Source organism: Apis mellifera, linkage group LG11 (genome assembly GCF_003254395.2).
Source record: "Apis mellifera strain DH4 linkage group LG11, Amel_HAv3.1, whole genome shotgun sequence".
In the NCBI taxonomy this organism is placed as follows: Eukaryota; Metazoa; Arthropoda; class Insecta; order Hymenoptera; family Apidae; genus Apis; species Apis mellifera.
Window position 1 is genome coordinate 12,518,334 of NC_037648.1, and position 23,053 is coordinate 12,541,386.

Consider the following 23,053-nt stretch of genomic DNA (forward strand, 5'->3'; position numbering starts at 1 on the left):
ATAATTCTTGGATAAAAGAAGAGAATTTTTACGAGACAAAGTTAATGGAAGTTTGAATATTGGATTTGGATGTTATGTGATTCATGCGTTGGCAATTAGTTTAAGTGGTTAAGGAAATAGGTTGGCAATTGTTAGACGATTAGCAAGGGAAAATGGAAGGTTAGTTTTCTTTTCTATCGACCTACTTTTGAAACAATATGGCCTCTATAATTAGATCATACTTGTAATAAGATTTCATTTCAATATAGCTCCTTTAATAAATTTATAGAACAAAGGTTGTAGCTTTTAGAAGAACCTAAACGAAGACTAGTTCGTATCAATTTTGATACAAAATAATTTAACGAAGGAGAGAGACAAACGAGATTGGATTAAACGATCAATCAAGATAGCCAGAAACTAGAACGATTTTATTTAGATAGAAATACTAAATCTTCTAAATTAATAATTTCTCGTTTTAGACGTACAATTTTATTTTATAAAATTAATAATTGTAAAAAGAGTCAAGCTGTTAATTGAATTTTCAAAAAAAATATACACACACGCATCGCCTACTTATAAAATCGTAAAAAAATCAAGCTGTCGACGAATCCCTAAAAAACTTACGCCAGTTTAACACACTGAGGAAGAATGCTCTTCGGTGGGGACAACCAGGGGAATGCAATGTTAGAAGAGAGAGGGGAGGAAGGGAGGAAGGCACAGGCCTGCGATTGTACACACGTGGCACAACAGTAGTTATCGAGAGAGACAGATGCGAAATTGAGAAGGAAACGGGACGAAGAGGTGCGAGCAGATTATGCAGCGAAACTCGCGCCTGTTTAATAAACGATATCGATAAAACTGTAAACAGAGAAAGGAATTCGTTACCATCGGTGATATATTTGTGTGCACGTTGAACAGATATGAGGCCACGATATAGAACTCGTTTCGGAATTTTATCGCGTCTTGCGCGTGAAAAAAAATTCAATATCACCTCTGTTCGCGGTATGAGCAAACATGATGATAAATTGGAATACGTAATTGGATCTGGAGGATGCAATTTTTCGTACTTTTATATTTTCTATTGCGCACAATACAATTCTAATATTATCATGCATTTAATAAAAAAAAAAAAAGCAATTTTAAAGTCAATCAGAAATACAACGCAAATAAATTGAAAAATCTGTACAATGAATGAAACGAAATGTTGTAATCCAAAAGATCGTAATAAAAGTTAAATTGATTTTCAAATTAGGAATGGAGGAATGATTGAGTGGAAAAGAGAAACAATTTGCCGAAAAATGTTGGAAGGAAAAACTCGTAGTCGACAAGTGTTTAGCACACTTTGAAATAATTGTGTCGTCATCGAGAACCCGGACTCGTTCCAGCCGACGGATGTTACTCGGTTATTTACGATTGGGGAAAAAAACCAGAATGCATGGTGTTCAACGTGAGTTGCAGCAAGGACGCGCGAACAATCGTGAATTAGCCGCGTGAAATTGCCGCGACTACCTGTTGGACTTTCGATTTCTTCTGGAACTTTGCCTCCGTTATTGTTGTCATCGATATGACACATGCTTCTTTGTGTTGTTTGATTTATTAATAAACGTGACCGTTTTTTTTAATTCTCTTTGTTAGACTGAAAATGTAAAATTTTTTTGTTAAATAAATTTTATTTATCAATATATAAATTGTATATACTAAAAAATTACTAACAAAATTATACCATATTAAATAATAATAATAATTTGCAAAAATAATTTTATTTCATATAGAATTATAGATTATAAATTATTATATAAATTGATAATTTTAGGAAAATATTCTAAAGGTGTTTTTTAATTTTCTAAATCGTTGCTAAAGAAATCGAATTCGTTTTCATTAAAGAAAATCGATTCGAGAACGTAGCATTCTGTACTCGTCAAGAATTATTGTTGCGAGCTTACGTCATAGACAACGGTACAAATTGTTGGAAAGGAGCAAGGTTATACGTCTATAATTGCACGATCATTCAGCGTTCACGCTGACCAAGCGCCTTCATGCGTGTCTTCGAATTAATAAAACAAGAAATGCAATATACTTCACTTTAATAATCTTATCTTTTTAACCATTGAAAATTTGATGTAACCGATGAACTTTTCCAATTTATTTAATTGCATTTCAATTGTCGACGAGGACGAAAATTATTGTAATTAGTTTCGATAATTATCATTTACATCGTAACGAATTATTTTCTTTTGTCAAGTCGTAATTTCTCGACGACTGCCTAATTGCCAAATTATAGTGTACAAATTCTTAAATTACCAATTCTCATAAATAAATATTATTTATTACGTGCATTTAAAATACGAGGAGAAATTTACTTAAAAGGCAAATTTACCTAAATTGCAACATTAAATTATAATTTTTTTTTATTACCATCTACAAATTGATATTTACGATCAATCTTCCAAAGATACTATGCACACGGAGTTTGTGCTGAACAGAAAAATTCCAGAGCGCCTGTAACAGGCAACCACGTTGTCCACCGCACGGGTTGCATTCGTACAGGCGCGAACAAAATACATATTTTTCCAAGATACGTATTTTATTACGTTTAAACTATTTTTTATTCCACAATCAATGTTGGAAACGTGGAATATTTAAACACGTAGGAGCAATAAAAAAAAATAAATAGAAGAGATCGTATTTCTTTAGGCCACTTTTTATTGGTGCGAACATACCAGAAATACATCGAGTTTTACAGTCAATATTCTCTATGGAACGATGCATCACCATAATCGTTCACTTTATACTCTCTATACAATGTATATACGCGGAATAAACGACATGTATATGAGCACGACACGAATAGGGATTAGCGAGCGTGCTCTCGTTACAACGACTACGAGATGTTATACAGTTTTATGCTTATTTCTTCTCTCGCCGCCACCCTCCGGTGGAATAAAACGAATATTTTCCTCTTCTTTTCCGTTTGCGCCGAAATGGCAATCTTCGACGCGATCTCAGATGTGCGTGTAAATATCTTGAAATATAAAAATTTCAAACAGACGGACACACGCGTCTGCCACACGAAACTGCGACTTACACGCTAATTATAGAAGTATCTGGGTTACATAGTATATATCTCTTTCTGCGAGGGAATTGACGTTTTACAACAGCTTCTTGTTTTAAGGATATATTCTACTCCATTGTTTCACACATTTTCTTTCCCTTTATCCACGCGATACTATCTTAAAACATTTAAGACCTATTTTATTTCAAGTTTGAAAATATTCGATATTTCGATCTTCATCCTCGAATTGGATCAACATCTTTTTCAGTCTGCAATAATAATATCCAACTGTATTCCGATAAATGTTTTATAATGTTACATATATATATATATTTATTTATATCTTGAATAGAGATTATAATATCATTATTATTATTTATTAATTTTTTCTTTTTTTTTTGTCATACAAGGGTCCGACGACATGAATGAAAAATTCGTGGCCCAGAAAAATACTATGCATACACATCTTATTCTTTTTCTCAGTTTTTTCTTCTTTTTTTATTTTTTTTCTTCTTATATGTACATACATATATATATATATAATTTTTTTTCTTCAATTTTTTTCGATTTCTACTTCACCCCTCTCCACACATATAATATAATATACGCAAGCTTCATTAGAGAGAATTTCGATTAATCGTAAATGAAATAATCGTGTGCAGCGTTGATCAGGTGTTGCGTTGCCGAGTGGAAACGATCCAGAGTTTTGCTAGTAGTGAAAATTATGTAATTCGCGCGACAAGTTATTCTCGCGTCACGGCGAGAAACCGTGTTTCCATTTCGTTGCGTAACTTTGATATTAAAAGTTTTTCAATATTACAGATTCCGGGGGAAATTATAGATTCGAGAATGATTAATTTCATCCAACCTATCGTTTTTAAAAACGTTTCTCTTATTCTTTTAAATTCTTTCGAATCAACCGCATAATTTCCATATTTTTTTTAATTTAACTTCTTCGAATATACGCACGTAAGCATAAAGCCTATATAATCTATACTTCTTATTTATACAAGTTTTTAAATTATCCTGTGATTACGTAAAATGCAGCATTTCTTTTTTTTGTTTATCAAAAGAAACAAAAAAATAAACAATCTTTCATCATCTTTCTCTCTCATTATATGGAATGCAGTTTTTCGTTTAGGCGAATAACACGTTTCCACGCGATCAGACAAAAGGATTATGTATCATTGTTCAAGTAAGTAAGCAAGTAGAAAAGGATGCTTCTCGGAAATAGAAGAAATAGATTTGGCAATGGCGGGAGGGATCGATCTATCTTCAACGTGAAATATAATTGTTTCGTTTCGTTTTCGCGAGGTACAAAAGAACTCGTATCATTGAACGACAGTATCTTGAAAAAGACAAGTGTATAGGCAGGTACTGTATTATGTTTCAGATTCGACTCGATCGACAACGTGGGGACGATCGTGTCGTCGAGATTTTTACCTCGTTCGTAGCACTTTCTCGCTGCTGAATCGCTCGACGAGTTTGCAACGAGCACAAGGTTACGGATAGAATTCTCGAAAAAAAAAAAAGCGATGTAACGGCCGTGGCTATCGCGCGGCCATTTTGAAGGCTTGCCTTTGAACGACAATTCAAATTTTCCCAAAGCAAAGAATCGATGACGTTGAATCGCTAGATCGCTACGTTAACGAATTAAATTAATAAGTAGAGAGAATTAAATTGTTGATATAGGATATGATCGATTTTGAATATCCCGCCATTTTGGTTGTCATTAATTATAAAAATTGTCAGCTTTATAAAAACGTTTTTTAATACAATTGTATATGAATAATCGAAAGAATGTTTCTCGTGTTATATTTCGTGTGTATATTGTATATGTATGTAATGCAAGGTAAAGTGGCGACACATTTAAAATGGCGGCAAATTCAAACGATATCTTATCCATCTCGATGGGAAAAGAAAAAAAGAAGAAAAGAAAGGAAAAATAAATGGAAGATGAAAATCAAAACTACTTCTTGTCTATATGAGAAAAATCATGTACACGATATATTTTTCAACAACGAAATTAATAATATCGAAAGGAATAAAACTAGTGGCAAAGTAAAAAATTATATGCAAACGAGACACCATTGAATACGCGTATTCGACGCTCGATCTATAATACTTTCATGTGTTTCGAGTTTCGATTTCCTCTGGAAATCCGTGTAAATTACAATCGACATAATTACACATATAGCTATCCGCGTTTCGGAAAGAATCGAATCGTTCGATCGATCTCCTTCTCGAGGAATGAGGCATTCGTATGCTTTCTAATTCTCTATCGTGGAAACCTAACCTATGATTTCTGCTCGAATCGCTTTAGAAAGAAAGCGGTACCGGAAATATCACTCCTTTCTTAACATTCGTCTATAACGCGAATAATATCTGAAAAAACCGTATTCTCCGTGTTAAAAAGTTATTATTAATAAACTTTCCCCCTCCGATTGTTTCCAGAGAATTATTCAAAGTTACCGGTCGATAATAATTGTTATATAGCAAGTAAGCGATGAATTATGTAACTTATATTCTATTTATACGTTTCTCCTCAGTTCACTGTGATGTCCTCCTTTAGTTGTGAATATATCTTATCTAATGTATGGAAATATATAAATGAAAACAGGTTTTCGTAATTTTTTCTTTTTTCTGCGATGTCCCCGTTAGGAAAGAATAAACTAGATTATAAATCTTTCTAATTTTTATTTAAAAGAGAAAATTTATTTGAAAGATAAAATATTTTAACTTTGAAGAAGGAGACAATATATAGAATTTGTTGTATGGAAAAAAGTCGTACGAATGGAATTTTTCTATTTTCTTCTTATCACTTCAAAGTATCGATTGCAATTGATATGTAAGAAATGATCAAACAATAGGCCTGTTGTATCGTTGTCCAAACATGTAAATAGCAGTAAAAGTTAGTTAGTTAAAAATTACGTGTGCGTTTAACGTTTATGAAAGACCGAGAAACTTTCATTTTTTCTTCTTCCTTTTCCTTTTTTTATCTTATAAAGAAAATTCTACAGGATTCCTCGTGTAAATTATGCAATTCTTCTTCATTCCTCGAGTTGAAGGATAATTTGAGTCGATTCAACGCTAAGCAAAAAGTGATCATTTACAATATTAATCGGATTTCGAGACAATATTTCGATTATTTTATACACTTTGTTTAAGGTACAACGTGGCTAAACATTTACATAAACTCTTACGTTTATTTCCCTCGTTTCTTCCCCAGACGAGAAACGAATCCAGTTAAAGAAAGGGGAAAAAGATTTCTTTTTAAAACAAAGTCAGTTCGAAAGGAATTTCGCTATTGAAAAATTGGTCCGGACAATCAAGTTAATCGAGTATCATCTCGAAGATCTGGGGTTTAGATATGAGCGAAGCATAGATACTGACCTTTTTTTTCTAAACTTATTATTCCGAAGAATTCAATATCGCTTCGTGGATAAATTTCGAACAATCTCAACAGCGAGGTCGCTTGTATACGTTAACGCTAACGCTCTATTGTACAAATTGGTCGAACGTTTGCCAATCGTCTAGTGAGAATGCAACGAGTAAAATACAATTGACAAAGTTTTAACCTTCTCTCCGACTTTGATATATTTTTTTTATTCAAGTAACTTCTTCCTTCAAACCTCCATTTGCGTTTCGCTTCACGTTATCGAAAATATCCTCTCGACGGTGATCCTCGCCATCGTTTAAAAAAAAAAAAAAAAAAGAAAAAATTTCACGGTGCGCGAGTATCGAAAGCGGAATCAATTTCTTCGCGAATTACATTTGGAGAATCAAAATTATCGAAATTACACGATAATTAATAACAATTGTGTCAATCGCATTTTAAGAATCATCGATGACAAAGACAAGAAATTTCATATTCAAATTTTCAATTCCCATTCCAATTGCTTCCAAAACTTTCAAAATTTCAACGTTGGATATCTCTTCTTCCATTAACAAAATAATCCAATCCAAATGAAAAATTCGCGAAGATCCACCTACGATTACGAAAAAAAAAAAAAAGATCCCAGCTGATCTTCGTCGTGATCATAGAACACGACGAGGTTTCCGCTGATTCATGGTTTGCCGATCCATCAGGAAAACGATGAGGCTGGTTTGTGCGATCACGTGCCCTCGGCGGAAGCACGGCAAAGCAGCACCGTGTCGTCGCTGTGGAGGCCCGTTTCCGGTGTTTTAGAACAGCACGCAACCGGAACCGTGCATCACCTCGGAAATGAACATCGGCGTGCCGGCGCCGAGCCCGCCATCAGTCTTCTGATTCTCGTTCTTGTCGTATTCGCAGTCGAAATAGCAGCTCTGCGGAAGAAACACGTATTTTTTCATCGAAACAATATTTTTAAAGTAGGCGAAGATGCGAATGGAGGAAACGTACGAAATCTTTTTTATCAATTAAAGAGTTTAAAATGTAAAATTCTTCTCTCAAATAATTTTGAGATGCGTAAAGGAAACGATTTTATTCTTAATCTTTGGGGAAAAAAAAATTTCTCTTTCAAATTATCTATTAAAAAATTCTTGCATGGATGAATCGATTAATATTGAAACTTTTCGGAGCAGTAGAGATGAGATTCAGATTTTCGAATCTGAAGATATTTCTAAAAGAAAGTGTAACCAAGTATATATTTGAAAGAGGGGGATTCTCAATGCATATCGCGTTGAAAGAGAGCGGCAAAGTGTTTCGTGTGGAACGTTGAAAAAAAGAAAATATTCGATATTGGTGTCGTGCAAGGCTTACCTGACAGTCCAAGCATCTGCAGTGGTCGCTCATCTTGCAAGTGATGCCCCACTGTTTCGCCACCGCCCTGTACAACTCTTTGCTCGACTTGTGAAGGATCTTGGGAGCTTTTGTTCTATTATCCTCGCCAGACGCGTCATTCCCGGGATTGTTTCCACCCTCGTACCTCTGCACCTCGGCCGCATGCTCCAACCGTGTCTAAAATTATATACATCAAAGTACAAATGGAGGATTTCGATAAATCTCTCTCTCTCTTTACTGAATCAGACAATTTTACTTTCTCAAACGAAATTTTTTCAATTTACTCGTCAAATTTCTATTTCTTCTTATTGAAAATATTATTTAAAACAAATTATTAAAAGATTCTATTCTTTCCAAGAATTTTCTCTTCACATTTTTAGCAATCTCGAACAAAACGAAACCTTTGTTCTATTGAAACTAGTAACGAAAAAAAAAAAAAAGAATGGTGTTTTTTCTCCCTTTCTTTAAAGGGATCACGATTGAACTCTGTCTCGTCCGTTCCATATCCTCACCTGTTCGATAACGTGCTCGTAAGAAGGTGGAGGGGAGCTCGGTATCGCTTGCTCGCTCCTCACGCTGTTGGAAGCTAATATCGGTGAGTTTATATTGGATTGAGTCTCTCCCCCGGCCTGCAACTGCAGTTGACTCATTGGCAATCGAACGTTTTGCCCCCTCGCGTTTTCCTCCTCGTCCTCGGGATTCTCCTCCTCCTCCTCCTCCTCCGTCTCGCTCTCTCTCCCCATCTCCTTCCCGCGTTGCTTCTCCCTCCCCGTTTTACCACCCTCCAACTCCTTCTCCTTGTCCTTGTTGTCGCGCTCCTCCTTGTCGCTGCTGCGCGACTTTGACATTTTTGAGAAGGGGAACTTGAACGGCGCCAGTTTGACTGCTTTCTCCTCGCCTGCTCGTCTCTCTGAAAACGGAGAGAGGGATGGATCGTTGTCAGTTGTAAAGAAGCGTTGCTAGTTATCGTTGTTGAATCATCGGTGAGCATAGCAATCGGTGGAGGAAAATGGAAAAATATTCGTGTGGACACGTGGAAGGATCGTGGACAAACAAACTGGACTCAGTTGATTGTCGTTCAAGTTGGAAGAGATTTTTAACGGAGACATTGGAAATAATTTGACGCTTACGTCTAAGTAATTTTAAGTAATTTTTCTAACCTTCGATTCGAATTAAATAACACGTCGTCTCAAGTGGCACTAGATTCGAAATATTAGCGTCGATCTGATCTTTCCCTTGAAATGCACGAGATGAAAAATTATTATTACTATTATTATTCGAAAAATAAAAATTCTTCCAACCAAGAATTCGATATCCACTCACTAACACGTGTCATCTCTTTCTCTCTCCAATAATTAAACCGAACTCCCAACCATTAAAAAAAGAGAGAAAAAAAAGAAAAAACCAAAAACTCGCGCTTCTTCCATCATCTCCACTCACCCTTTCTTATCTCGCGAAAAAAAAAAATCTCGAGTGATTCTCATTCACGCGACACGGATTCATCGAGCACGAGCCAGTTGGTACAGAATAGTGTAGAGGAAGGCAAAAAACAGTAAAAAAAAAAAAAAAAAAAAAGAAAGAAAAAACGATGGAGAAAGAGAGAGAGGGGGAGGAGGGGAAGAGAGAAAGGAAAAAAACACGGAAAACATAGGAAAAACAAGCGGAAGGGGAGAAGGGGTTGGGGGTGTGTCTCCGTGCGAGTGCACCAGCTGCATCTGTCGTTGACCCAGTGGCCGAGTTTCCCGTTTATCGGTCGACCTGGCGCAGTTGCGGCTGACTTTAAAGCCGTCGACTTCTCCGGAGATTTAAGCTCCGCCCGAACCACCGGCCATACACACAACCTCCTCCACGAGATATTCCACGATTTCTGGCCGGGAATTAGCGGTAACAAGGATAATCCAATGGATAGAGATCGATATCGGATAGAGAACTTGGATAACTCTCTCTCTCTCTCTTCGACTATCGATGAAACGTTTCTTTTAAAATTAAAAGAAGAAAAAGAAGAAGTTGAGTTAATCATATTTTTTCTAAGATAGAGACATTTATTGAAATACAAATAATTTCAATTTTTACATTGAAGTTGAGTTAATTATATTTTTCTAAGATAGAGACATTTATTGAAATACGAATAATTTCAATTTTTACACTTTTACATTGAAGTTGAGTTAATTATATTTTTCTAAGATAGAGACATTTATTGAAATACGAATAATTTCAATTTTTACATTGAAGTTGAGTTAATTATATTTTTCTAAGATATAAATATTTATTGAAATAATTTCAATTTTTACACTTTTACATTGAAGTTGAGTTAATTATATTTTTCTAAGATAGAGATATTTATTGAAATACGAATAATTTCAATTTTTACACTTTTACATTGAAGTTGAATTAATTATATTTTTCTAAGATAGAGACATTTATTGAAATACGAATAATTTCAATTTTTACACTTTTACATTGAAGTTGAGTTAATTATATTTTTCTAAGATAGAGACATTTATTGAAATACGAATAATTTCAATTTTTACATTGAAGTTGAGTTAATTATATTTTTCTAAGATAGAGACATTTATTGAAATACGAATAATTTCAATTTTTACACTTTTACATTGAAGTTGAGTTAATTATATTTTTCTAAGATAGAGACATTTATTGAAATACGAATAATTTCAATTTTTACACTTTTACATTGAAGTTGAGTTAATTTTCTAAGATAGAGACATTTATTGAAATACGAATAATTTCAATTTTTACACTTTTACATTGAAGTTGAGTTAATTTTCTAAGATAGAGACATTTATTGAAATACGAATAATTTCAATTTTTACACTTTTACATTGAAGTTGAGTTAATTATATTTTTCTAAGATAGAGACATTTATTGAAATACGAATAATTTCAATTTTTACACTTTTACATTGAAGTTGAGTTAATTTTCTAAGATAGAGACATTTATTGAAATACGAATAATTTCAATTTTTACACTTTTACATTGAAGTTGAGTTAATTTTCTAAGATAGAGACATTTATTGAAATACGAATAATTTCAATTTTTACACTTTTACATTGAAGTTGAGTTAATTATATTTTTCTAAGATAGAGACATTTATTGAAATACGAATAATTTCAATTTTTACACTTTTACATTGAAGTTGAGTTAATTTTCTAAGATAGAGACATTTATTGAAATACGAATAATTTCAATTTTTACACTTTTACATTGAAGTTGAGTTAATTTTCTAAGATAGAGACATTTATTGAAATACGAATAATTTCAATTTTTACACTTTTACATTGAAGTTGAGTTAATTATATTTTTCTAAGATAGAGACATTTATTGAAATACGAATAATTTCAATTTTTACACTTTTACATTCTTAACAATTTCTCCGAATAATTGGTAACCGTTCGATCTGGTAAAAAAATTATGCTCAGAGATATTCAAATGATCGATACGAACGCTGGTTAAATTTATCCTATCTCACGGGATTCCTCCCCTTTCCCCTCCGCTTTCTTGATTGTTTCCGGTACGAAATGCTGGCCTTTATCGGCTCGATACACTTTGCACACCGTGATGGAACGTGAAGTCGTGGGTGGTAAATTGGTGGAGTGGAAACATCGGGGGGAAGGTGATCAGAGAAAGATCCTCTTTTGGAAAATATTGCACGGAGAGGTTTGGAAGATTTTCGCGAACGACGACGGGTAGAATTTGGTTAGCGAATGTTTATACCATTGGAACATATTCCCGATGAATGGAGCGAATGTTTGAGGTTAGGTTGCGAAAGAAGAAACGCGTGAAAGTTCCGGATGATTAATTAGCGATCTTTCGCGAGATTTTATTAAAGTTCGAGTAAACTTGAAGTCTTTGCGAGGGAATATTGAAATTCAGGATTAACGATCCCCTCAAGATTTCGAGTAAATATAACGTTTAATGAAATTCGAGGTGGAAATTAAAGAAAGAGAAGAGAAGAGAGAAAAATCCTATCCTTTAATTCCCAACTATCAAGAATTCTTTCGCAAACACACCGACGAAAAATATCCCTGGTAGAGTGTGAAACTTAATCAAAGCCCACACCTTCACCCCAGAAATAAATATTGCAAGGGTGGGGCTCCTCCCAATTTCCTCCTTTCCTTCAAACGCACGAAGCAAGGATCGTTCCGCGTTATAAAGCTTCAACCACTCTGTTCCCAGATGTACATTATGGAAATGGAAATTCTTCTCCGTCCAAGCTGTCGACGGAGAGGTGCGCGACGGCGCGGATACACTTTACACCGGAAGCGTCGCTCAACCGGGGAAACGAGCGTGGCAGCTTTAATTCGACGTGTCGCTCGAAACTCTCGGTTAAAAATGCATGCACCTTCGAATTCTCTCGTCACAAACGCGATCTCGAAAGGGTTTTATCATTGCCTCCTCGATCGAACCACCAATTAAATACTATATCTACAGTTCTTTGCCATTTCCTTTTTTTTTCTAAATTAACTCCTCTCTCTTTTTCAAGTCGTTGGGGATAATTAAATAGAGGGTGAAAGAGAAAGTGAGATATCTAAAAAAAGTATCAAGAATGGAGAAATCTTTGAATATCTCTTTTTATTTTTCGATCGATGAATCGATGTAGAACAATATATACGTATCGATCACGAAATACGATTAATTCGTGGATAAATAAAACGCGGATCGATTCTGTTTTAACCTTACGAAGAAACTGTGGAGAGGGTGGGATTGGATTCACAGTCGGGTAAATACCGTGGAACAACAAGTAGATTCGACTGCTTGTGTTCAGACAAGCGTAAGGTTGTCGGGTATGGGCAAATGGATAAGAAGGAAGTCACGCGTCGTCGGATAAATAGAACGTGACCGTTCCGTGTGCGGACATGCAGACACCGAAATCTCGTACAAAATCTGGCACGAGAGCGATATAGTTGCGTTTACAATTTGAAATGGCAAAAACGCGAAATTCACGCGCAATCCGTTTATCAGTGATACGAACCTGCATACGATCGGACTACAATTCGTATAAATGCGTATATTTTAGAAAAATTTCACCGTAAAATAAGAACAATATCGCCGACAATAAAATATTCCATCGAAAGGGGAAGAAAGAAAATTAAAATTTCGTTCATCTCTACGCCACTCTGTTCAAGTATTCACGAGGCAAGCAATCAGCAGCGAGCAATCGTACAACACGTTTAATCCCGCGACAGAATACAGTCGGAAAGTTTACAATCTGAGCAAGTTTCATCGCGCTTGAATTGGAGCAAGGACGGCCGCACGAACATCTCTATGTCTTTGAAGTGAAGAGGGGGCGGAAAAAAGAGAAGAGAGAGAGGGGGACTCGCGGCAATTGTATCGCGGATATTGTGTCACACTTCACGCGCGATACCACGCGCGGCTTTCATTTCACTTCCGGTCCCCCGGAATCACAATTTCAACTTCCTCGTCTCGGAATCGTTGCCTCTGGAAACGTGGGAGGAGAGAAATTTCCATTCCACGGAAAAAGAAGTAATGTAAAATCTCTAAAGTTAATATTCATTACGATAATCACGAGCAAGTGTGTATATGTTTATAAGCCTTTTCCTCGATCTGATAAAAAAAAAGAAACTAACAAACGTCTTCATTCAACAATTTGGCAATTTGATTAACGCGTGTCGATTACGCCAGTCGGCCTTCCTTTCCTCCTTCTCGAAGGAAGCAACGATTGGAGCAACGATTCTTTCGCAGGAATCGCTGCTCCCTTCGGATACAGGTCGTCGAAAATAAGACGAGCACTCGACGGGTCGAGGGAAACGAACGAACGAACGAACGAACGAACAAACGAAGCTTGGCAAAGTAGGTTGCGCCGGGTGAGGGGGAGGGGAAGTGTACGGCCATTGAATCCGCTGGATTCCCATCCCTCTCTCCCTCGATAGAAGTGGACGGTCTCATGTCAGTGGCCCGAGCTAGTGCACCGTCATCCTGGGCTCGCACCTTTCGTCCTAGTTTCTCCGTTCTTACCCTCCCCATTCCTGCCACCCTTTCGTTCCGCTTCATCCCTTCCATCCTCCTCCGCTCTCCGTCTCGTCTCCTCCACTTTCTTCCCTCGTCCATATCCTTGCGGAGAGTAGATCCTTCTCTCTCTTCCTCTCTCCTCCATCGTGCATTTTACACACTTTTGTCCAACGGATCTAAACTGCTACTCGTGTCCGTGCACGATCAACCGAGTTTCTTTTTGGAGATGGCGATTACCCTTCTTATCCTCGTTGAACCTTTTCCTCGAAGGGAGGAAAGGGGAGATTGATAGGGTTCGAGGTGGAAAATGGAAATTTCGATTTCTTAGGAGGGGAGGGGGAAATTCAATTTTGCAAAGCTTCGCGTTTATAAATTTTTTCCCTTCGAATTGGTGATCTTCTTCGTTCTCGGGTCGTAAATCACGAAAATTTTCATTTTCTCGAATCGGATTGTTTTCGAATGGAATTCGTGGAGAGGTATAGTTTGTATTTCTCTCTCTCTTTCTCTCTCGTTTCATTCGACACCTCTCCACACTTCCCCGTTTTATTCCCTCCCTCGAGGAAGTTTCAGAAAAGCCAGGGACCAAGAACCAAGGGACATTGTCTCGGGGATGACAAACACCCACCGGTGTGTTTCGGTGTCCTTTCACGCGAGAAGTTTGGACGGCCGCCATTTTGGGCGGTGTCTTTTCAACCAAGTTTGGAGAACGACGCGGTCGCGTTTCCCAGGACGGCTAAATCTTCCCCTCCCTCCCTCCCTCCTCGCCCCAAGAGACGTGGTAATCTCGGTGTCTTCGGTGGGGAAAGTTTGCCCTGTTCAAACATCAGCCGGAAATCTTGGAGAAGAGAGGGAGGGAGGGAGAGGGTGCAATCTAGCAGATTCCTCTGGAAGTTACAACAACGATCCAACGCCGACGAATTATTTCGTTTCGAGATGATCCCTTTTGAGGGGATCTTTATTAAATCCTTCCTCCCCTCTTTTTTTTTTTTTTTCACTCTGACACGTCGGAGGAATTATTCAAAGCGATATTCCATTTTCAAAATATGTACGTCATATTTGACCAAGAATTGGAATGGAATAATTTTTATCGAAATTAAATATTAAAGATCACGATAATAATATTTGGGAAGATGGAATTTTGATAAAAAGATTTAAGATTATTTTTAAATATTATTGAAGATTAATATTATCAATCGAATTTAATCGATTCTATTGATAAAAAGTTTAAATTTATTTTATTAATTTTTACACATTCGTTTCGAAATCACACACAAAAAATCACACAATAAATAACCATTTATGTTATACTCGATGATAAGAATCATCGTGGAATCGTTAACATTAAACATTACTTAAACTTTTACATTTCCGTAAAAATAATTATGATTCATTTAATTTCATGCTTCGAATTTTATAAATTGAAAAAAAAAAAAGGAAAAAAAGAAATACATATAACGTCCTGAATTTGCATTGGAGATGGAAAATTCATCAGATCAAACAGAACGAGCGGTGCACTCCAGGAAAAACCGATTAACGTTAAAATCACATCGAAACCGCAGATGGATTTGTGCTTTTCTCGCTCTATAATTTACACTCCCGCATCATTTGCTTCGAAGAATAATATTGGACGGTTGTTAATAACACGTCAAAATAACAGAATGCATATGTACACACGGTGTGTCGGTTTCGAGTTTCAACCTTCTTTCACGATATATATATATATAATTTTATTGGTAGGATAATTTATCGTTTTCGAATACGAATGCAACGATCGATCGCTCGTTGCTCGGATGTCTGTCATACATATTCCTCATCTCGCTTGTACTCACGTTATTTTGCATCGTAATGGAATCGTCTAAAAATTTCATGCAAATCCTTTTTTCCAACGAATTTTTCTTTTCCTTTTTTTCTTTCTTTCTTTCTTTTTTTTTTTTTTTTTTTGGAAAAATAGAGCCACTGCGTCCGATGCACCAGCATTCAGACATTGAACAATGAAGCTCGTCGAGTTTACATTGTACTCGTATAAGAGAGGCAGAATTTTTAAAACGATTTCCACCCCGTTTGGTTTCATTCTCGAGCGTTTTACGCTGCATTGGAAATATTGTTTTTTCCATTTCCGAGTATATACATAATTTTTCATTTGGTTTCGATATTGGTTGGATGCGTTTCGCGTTTTTTTTTTTTTGATCGATTTTTTGAGAAACGACATGACTGGTTTAAAAAAAACTTTTCCTCGTTGCGTAAATTTTATTGCAAACGGATAAGTCGGATTGCTAGCCTTGAGAGGGCAAATCCTATTTTCTTTTTTTTTTTATTTCGTACGATTTTACGATATAAATGTTACGTATTTAATAATCGATAATTATCAATATTATATATCGTTCTCAAGGTCAAGTATTTATACGTACGCAATTAACAATGCAAGACAAAATTTAACGGCCACCATTAATCCATCAAACGTTATTCTCCTCGTTATTCTCCTTTTCCTTTAACAGGAATTTTCTCTCAACGTATATATCGTATTATAATTAAACGCGAAAAAGGAGAACGAGATGCGATTAATCCGACACATGTGTTTTATTCTCGTGTTGAACAAACGTTGCAAGGGGAAAAAAAAAGGGAGGGCAATGGATGAGGAATTGGATGAGAAACGGGCACGATTTTCTCGTAAAACTTACCAGAATATGTAGTGGATGGTATACGTAATAAATATGAGTGAGGGGAGCGATAAAAACGATCGAGCATTTCGAAGAGAGGTCGTAAAAAAGAGAATTTTACGCACGGGAAGTCGGTATCAAATCTTCACCCGGGGAATTCTTCTCCTGAAACGTCGAACGACCGATGTTATTATTCTTCCGTTTTGATATTATCGATCAATAATACATTTATTTCGCGACAGATGCTAGATCAATATCACAATCGTTTATTATCCTCATCCAAATATCGTAGAAAAATCGTAATTTTGTTTTAGAATTTTTCCGAATAATTTTATTTATTTTTTTTTTTTAAATTAATCAATTCATCCTCCGAGTTAATTAAACCGTTGAAAATCGTTTCGATATCAATTAAAATAAAAACGAAAATTATTCGGCCGGGATAATCGTATAATAATTTGAAAATATTATTCAGCCAAGCTAAAATTGATAAAATCAATAGGACACGTTATATATTTAAATTATCGGAATATCTTACTGCAAGATTAATAACACGTCCATCCAGTTTGTAATCCACGAACCAATGCGATAATAATTTAATTTAATTAACATCGCCAAGACTATACACGGAAAAAAATCTATAATTTTCTTTTAATCAAATTCACTCGCTTTATAATATAGTTCATCTTCGTCAATCGACTCCTTTCGACTCGTTCCAATACTCGTTCTTTCCTCCTCCCGAAATAAATTGCACCATCATCTCCTCCAAAAGATCTCGAAGCAGTCTTTGTACCGAGAGTTCGTTCCTCGGGAAACGAACAAATTACTCGAGGAACGATTTGGGTCATCATCGGTATATATATATAGTCTTCACGTGTGAATCGTCGTTTCCACGTTTCCACGGAAAATGCGGTTGCTACTGCGTCCCTCCTCCCCCTCTCTCCAAGCCAAGGGATACGTTTATAGTTGACATCGATACCTCGATGAGATATCGTAAAACGAGACGAAGGAAAAGAAGGTGGAAAAGCCGGAATTTCGGAAGGGAATTGGTCCTTCTCCTCTTGGATGGGACAAGTTTGGAGAGAGTCCTTGACATCGATCTCGACTGTTATTCGGTGTCGATCGAGAAATCCAAACAAATTGCTAACTCGCAACGAATGCCAAACAACTTCTTTTTCAACACCTTTTTTTAAAGGTGTGCAACCAACACGAAACACGATTAAATTAATTTGGTAATTTTGTCGAAAAGAATCGTGTTGATAATCGTGTTGAATCAATTTCTTTTCAAGTTTCAAGAAGCTTGAAAAGAAAGATAAGGAAATTTGAATTTGTAGAAAATTGCGAAAATTTAGAGTGGTCTGTCGGTGATGCAAATTTATTTTTTTTTTTAAGTGAGATCACTCCTTGAAAATATTGTCAAGTATTCACCTCTGTGAAATATTTTCAAAAATGGTGACAGAGGTTACAATGGTGTACAAAGTTAAATGAAAAGTTGTATCATTTTTTTGCGTCGTCGAATAAAAAACATTGTATGAAAAATTGTAGATTTTAAAAAAATCCTTGTTTTTTTTTTTATCTTCTCCAACCAGTCTTCCTTAGAGTGATACATGGTAGGAGGAATTTTATGATGTGCAGAAAGATTTTAAAAAATGAAATTTAACAATAAAATAATAATTCGAACCATTCAAAAATTTCTTTCTTCTCAATTTTGATTTTTCAGAAATTTTTTTTTTGCCAACTCTTTTACTTTGCAACCATTTATCTTTCCATGGTCTTTCCATTTCTCCGTTTCTTTAGCAACTACGTCTATTCATCATTTGCATCTCCATCTGTCCTTCATTTTCCATTTTCCATTTTTATTCCAAATTCCTTTTACAACATCCACATTTTATCTTTATTTTCATTCCGTACTTTATTTTTGTAAACAAATAAAATTTCTATCACAGAGACGTTCACGAAAAACGTAACAACAAAAACTCCATTTCTCATTCGATCAGTTTCCAAAAAAAAAAAAAAAAACAACCAATAAATGTCATTCGAACAGATAATCCATTCCTGATGAAACGATGTACAACGTCAAAAGATAATAATTGTAATTTCGAGTAAGCATCTATCGAGTCGCGCGAAATTTTATGCACCTGTTGATATATGCAACGGTCCACGGATTAAAATTGTTCTGTTTACTTGTCGAAAACCGTTCGATCTTTCCTACGAATCGTCCAACGATCGAAATGTTAACGCATTAATATCTTCGAGCCGATCGTTGTGAGGATTTTAATTTAATATCAATTTTGACTTACTCGATACGCTCTCGATTCAAAGTTCATCTTTTGAAGATAAATAGAACGATTTATTCCCCGATATTATAAATAAATTACGTTCGCGACGTATCGATATAGCGATGATTATCGACGAGCGAGCCTACCTACATTATCGATCGACGGTATCGAAAATTTCTATACTACGATAAAACTCGATACGGGCAATTGCTATTTAATTCGCGAAAATCACCCTTTGTTCCGCGATAGTTGGAAGCGGAACGGGTCATCAGGTGGAATTAGATTACTACTGTTAATTAAGCGTGCACTATCTGATTAAGAGCGAAATTAATACCGTGTCGTTGCAACATTGGAATAAGTTTCCATCTTGATTAACGAAGTTAAAAATATTTGCAATACAAATCGAGCGTGTAAAACAATCGTGGTGAATTTAAATATCGTTCGTTAGGTAATTTGATCATCTAATTGTCTTTACCGGCAAACATCGTTAAACGTGCGATTACATTTAATCTTTTTCATGGCTGTGATCGTTACATTTATTTTTAAATATTTTGAAAATTTTACAAATCGCATTTTTAACCTTCTCTCTCATCTAGATTGAAAAATATTTGAATATTCCAATTATTACATTAATATTTTACGAAATATTTCATTTTTAGAATTCTATATATATTCTATATTCCATATTATATTTCTAAAAATTCCTCCATGTAAAAATCTCTCAAAAAATGAAACAATTAAAATAGATGGAATCGATCAGTTTCTGATATATTTCACAATATTATTTGTCCATTATTTCCTTTCAAAAAAAAAGACTCGAAGATAAACGAGCATCTCAAAAGAAACCTTTCTACTCGTAAAAGGTAAGATCCTGATGGCGAGTTGCGACGTGCGCGTAATAAAAAATATAACAACAGATAATAGCAGAAGCAACCTAATGGACGTGGAAATTATCGTTAAACCTTTTTCTTTTTCCCTCGAGTCAATCAGAGAGAGAGAGAGAGAGAGAGAGAGAGAGAGAGAGAGAGAGAGAGAGAGAGAGAGAGAGAGAGAGAAAAGGGATGAACGGCGTAGAAATGGCGCTTACTAGAATCCTAGAAAGGGTATTGGAGGAAGAACAAGAGGGGTCATTCGTTCGACCGAAACGAGAACCTCTGTGACAGACAGAAACGCTCACACGTGTCGTTTCCACAGAGAGATGGTTTGGCATTAACGGTGATGGATGGTTAAACAGATATCGAATGTACATCTTTCTTCGTCCATCAATATACAAATAGAAAAAGGAATTATTAATCGAAATGAATTTGACCTGCATCCGTCGCATAGGCGTTAATCACGAGCGATGACTTTAAAAGATTCAACGCCCTCTGATGCGAGGAAAAATTTATAGAGACGATCCTTTGTTTCACGTCAAGTTACAAATATAGAACACCAGGCTGAATTAAACACGATAAGCGTTATAAACATACACGTACATATCTCTCTCTCTCTCTCTTTCTATCTCATATATATATTCATTCATAAAAGATCGTCGTACTACTTGCAGAACACCTTTAGAAATAAATATAACACGAGATTCCACTATCCATGCAATTCCACGTTTCTCACAATTAATCGTAAACGTGACATAAACATTTCCATAGAAAGAAACGTACGTAACATTCGCTCGAACGAGGCGTCAAAGGATTTTGAAATAACAAGAAATCACTATATAAAATCTCTATAAACTTTCAAGGAACAAGCGAAACAAGGATAAATAATCGATCGAGAATAGAAGCGAGATCGGATCGAGACGTATCGGTCGGACATCGGCTCTATTGATCGCCGATGTTTAATGTCAACGCACACCATCGCATGGGTCGAGACACGCGAGAGGGGTGCGTTCGTGAACGATCAAATCACGCAGCGCAGCTCGACTCGAGACGCATTTACGAGATTCCCTGCATTCGCAGGGTTTAAACGGGAAATGGGGGCGGGGGAGGTGGGGAATAACGGTGGAAAATGCGTGGCTACTCACGGGATCGAGGTGTCGTCGGGCTCCCCGTGCGAATTCCTTCGTTTCCACGAAATACGACTGGTCAACTTGGTGGAGAGTTGCAACGGTGTGTCGGCTGCTTAGACGGCCATGTTGTTGGAGACCCACCGCCCTCTGGCCGACGCTCCGCGAACCCGCTATCCCTTCCCTCGGCGGAAAAGAGACGCTCACCCTTCGTCTCCGTTCCCTTCTTCCTCGCGTCTTTTGTCCCCACGCCCAACTCTTGGCGCTCTTTTCTTCCTTCGAGGATAAAAAAAAAGAGACAAGATCTTTCTCGCAACTTCTGCGTTGCTAATTTAAATGATTTGTGTTGGTTTAATTTAAAGCAGACTGGCTTTGTATACGTATATGTATATGTATATACGTTAGGAAGAAGGTTTGTTCGAGATTGTTAGTTTTTCACGCGACGCTTGGAATTAAGTTTAATCACAGTATACTGCATCTCGGAGGAAACTTTTCTTCTCTCCTTACTTAATTTTCTCCTCGACATTTTCCACCTCCTCCCATTTTCAAGTGGATAATTTTATTACAAAAATTTATTTATTCAATGTAATACGATTCAATTTATTTTGTCTTCCCCTTTCTGTAACGTAATAGTTGTTTATAACAAGGAAGGGAAGGATTTTTAATGCCGTAAACGCGACAGGATAAAAAACTTTACTTCCTCAAAACGTGGACTTACGTATACGTTGACTTGTATCACTTGCGCACACAGTATTAAGGCCACTTCGCGCCAGAGACATTTTCTGTTTCATTGTAAACAAACGTGTCACGTTTCTATACTGCGAACAACAACTTGGACGATACCCAAGGATTAAGCCGGGAATTGAAATTTCATCGCGAAATTTCTCACGCGGAAAATTCGAAACACATTTCTCGCGTCCAACTTTCCAACTTACTCCGGATCGTTTTGAATTGTGTTTTTTTCAAAGGATGAAGCGATTATCTTTCTCCTCTCTCTCTTTTTCTTTCTCTTCTTCTCCTTTTTTTTTTTATTTTTCCATTCACGGTATTCCTTTAACCGCGAATGAAAAAATCTCAAGACGAGTCGGCGCGAATCGATGAATGAGCGCTTTTTTTAATTAGAAAGCCCGCACGTTTTAATTAAAAAAATCTCTGCGTTGCTTATTTACAGAGCAAGAACGAGAGAGAGGGAGGGAGAGGAAGAGAGAAAATTAATAGCCGGGCACGAGCCTGTTCAGCGGCTCGATGCCTTTCAGAATTCATAAATGACCTTGAGCAAGGTGTAAGTTTCACGAGCGAGAGAAATCATTTCACGGGAGAAATTTTAAATTCGATCGAGCGTAACTTTGTTGAGGGGAATCTCGATATCTTTGAAAAAGTTACGAGAGACGTGATCTTGCAAACATTGAATTTTCCCTTTCCTTTCCTTTTCAAGCCCTTTTTCCGTTGCATATTTTTATAAAACATGGATTCGAAATTTTTTTCCACGGCACAACAGGGAACTGCTGTAGGGGAATAAACAGACTTGGAAATTTCCAAGGAAATGCTATCCTGGAGACTCTTTATGCCTTTTTAAAAATCATCCTATTCTCCTTCCCCCTCTCACAAAGCCAGTCGAAATGCCTCCGATGCGGATTAAAGACGGAAGAAAAGGAATTTGTTGGGCGTGACAGTGGCTTCCTTTTTTCCTTTCGGTGTATTATCATTTGGCATCGATTGGAGACAATTTTTCAAAGCCAACGTTCGCGTCTTTCTTCTTTTTTCTCGATCGAAAATTTCCATACAATACCGTTTCACTTCCGCTTCTGTTCCGAATGAAACTCGACTTTCACGATTATCTTCGATGGTATCGTCGATCAACTCTCTCACGATACAAATAATAAAAGTACCTTTTTATTTCAATATTTTATCAATTTCTTAATTTTATTAATATTAATCTTTTTATTTAATATTTTTCAACGGAGACAAATTCTCAATCTCGCAAGCCGATTCTTTCTTCTTTCTCTCGAAAAATCGATCGTCACATCTTCCGAATATTTAACTTTAACCGTCTCAAGCAAAATACCTCCTCGCACACGTGCTCAAAAAGAGAGATACTCGAACGAGCGACGACTCTTCCCTTCGCGCGAAATATTTTCCGCCATCGTGGCGAATTTCGTTTCGCGGTCCACACATACATGCATATATATATACGTATATGTATATGGAAAGGGAAGAAGAACGATCGAGCGGAAGAAGCTCGCTTGATCGTCCAGAGAGGCTCTTCCGGGTTGCCGTAATTAATAAGATCGATCCCTCGAAGCTTCGAAGCTTTATCGCGGCGAGTCGTTTATCGCG

The 23,053-nt window shown here is 36.4% G+C and overlaps 1 protein-coding gene and 1 long non-coding RNA gene across 3 annotated transcripts; one reads left to right on the forward strand and one right to left on the reverse strand.

The window, feature by feature from the left end:
• The first annotated feature begins 36 nt into the window (after nucleotides 1-36).
• Nucleotides 37-1,601, forward strand: LOC113219108. 2 transcript variants are annotated; one of them, XR_003305667.1, is made up of 2 exons: nucleotides 37-159; nucleotides 269-1,601. It is a non-coding gene; the product is annotated as an uncharacterized LOC113219108 (long non-coding RNA). The 2 variants fall into 2 exon arrangements; XR_003305668.1 differs by having other exon boundaries at nucleotides 70-159; nucleotides 249-1,601.
• Nucleotides 1,602-2,664: 1,063 nt separating this feature from the next.
• LOC726896 (zinc finger and BTB domain-containing protein 47) lies at nucleotides 2,665-20,894 on the reverse strand. Its single transcript, XM_001122612.5, has 4 exons — nucleotides 20,735-20,894; nucleotides 8,309-8,706; nucleotides 7,776-7,973; nucleotides 2,665-7,339 (listed from the first exon to the last, which is right to left on the reverse strand). The coding sequence occupies exons 2-4, from the start codon at nucleotides 8,642-8,644 to the stop codon at nucleotides 7,217-7,219; spliced, it is 657 nt and encodes a 218-aa protein (XP_001122612.2). The 5' UTR covers nucleotides 8,645-8,706; nucleotides 20,735-20,894; the 3' UTR covers nucleotides 2,665-7,216.
• Nucleotides 20,895-23,053: the final 2,159 nt, after the last annotated feature.

Excerpts from the sequence above, each read along its gene's own strand:
- LOC726896 (XM_001122612.5), bottom strand. The coding sequence starts at position 8,644 with ATGTCAAAGTCGCGCAGCAGCGACAAGGAGGAGCGCGACAACAAGGAC. Across the intron at positions 7,974-8,308 it reads ACGAGCACGTTATCGAACAG|ACACGGTTGGAGCATGCGGC; the intron begins GTGAGGATATGG and ends ATATAATTTTAG. Across the intron at positions 7,340-7,775 it reads GCAGATGCTTGGACTGTCAG|AGCTGCTATTTCGACTGCGA; the intron begins GTAAGCCTTGCA and ends TTTCTTCCGCAG.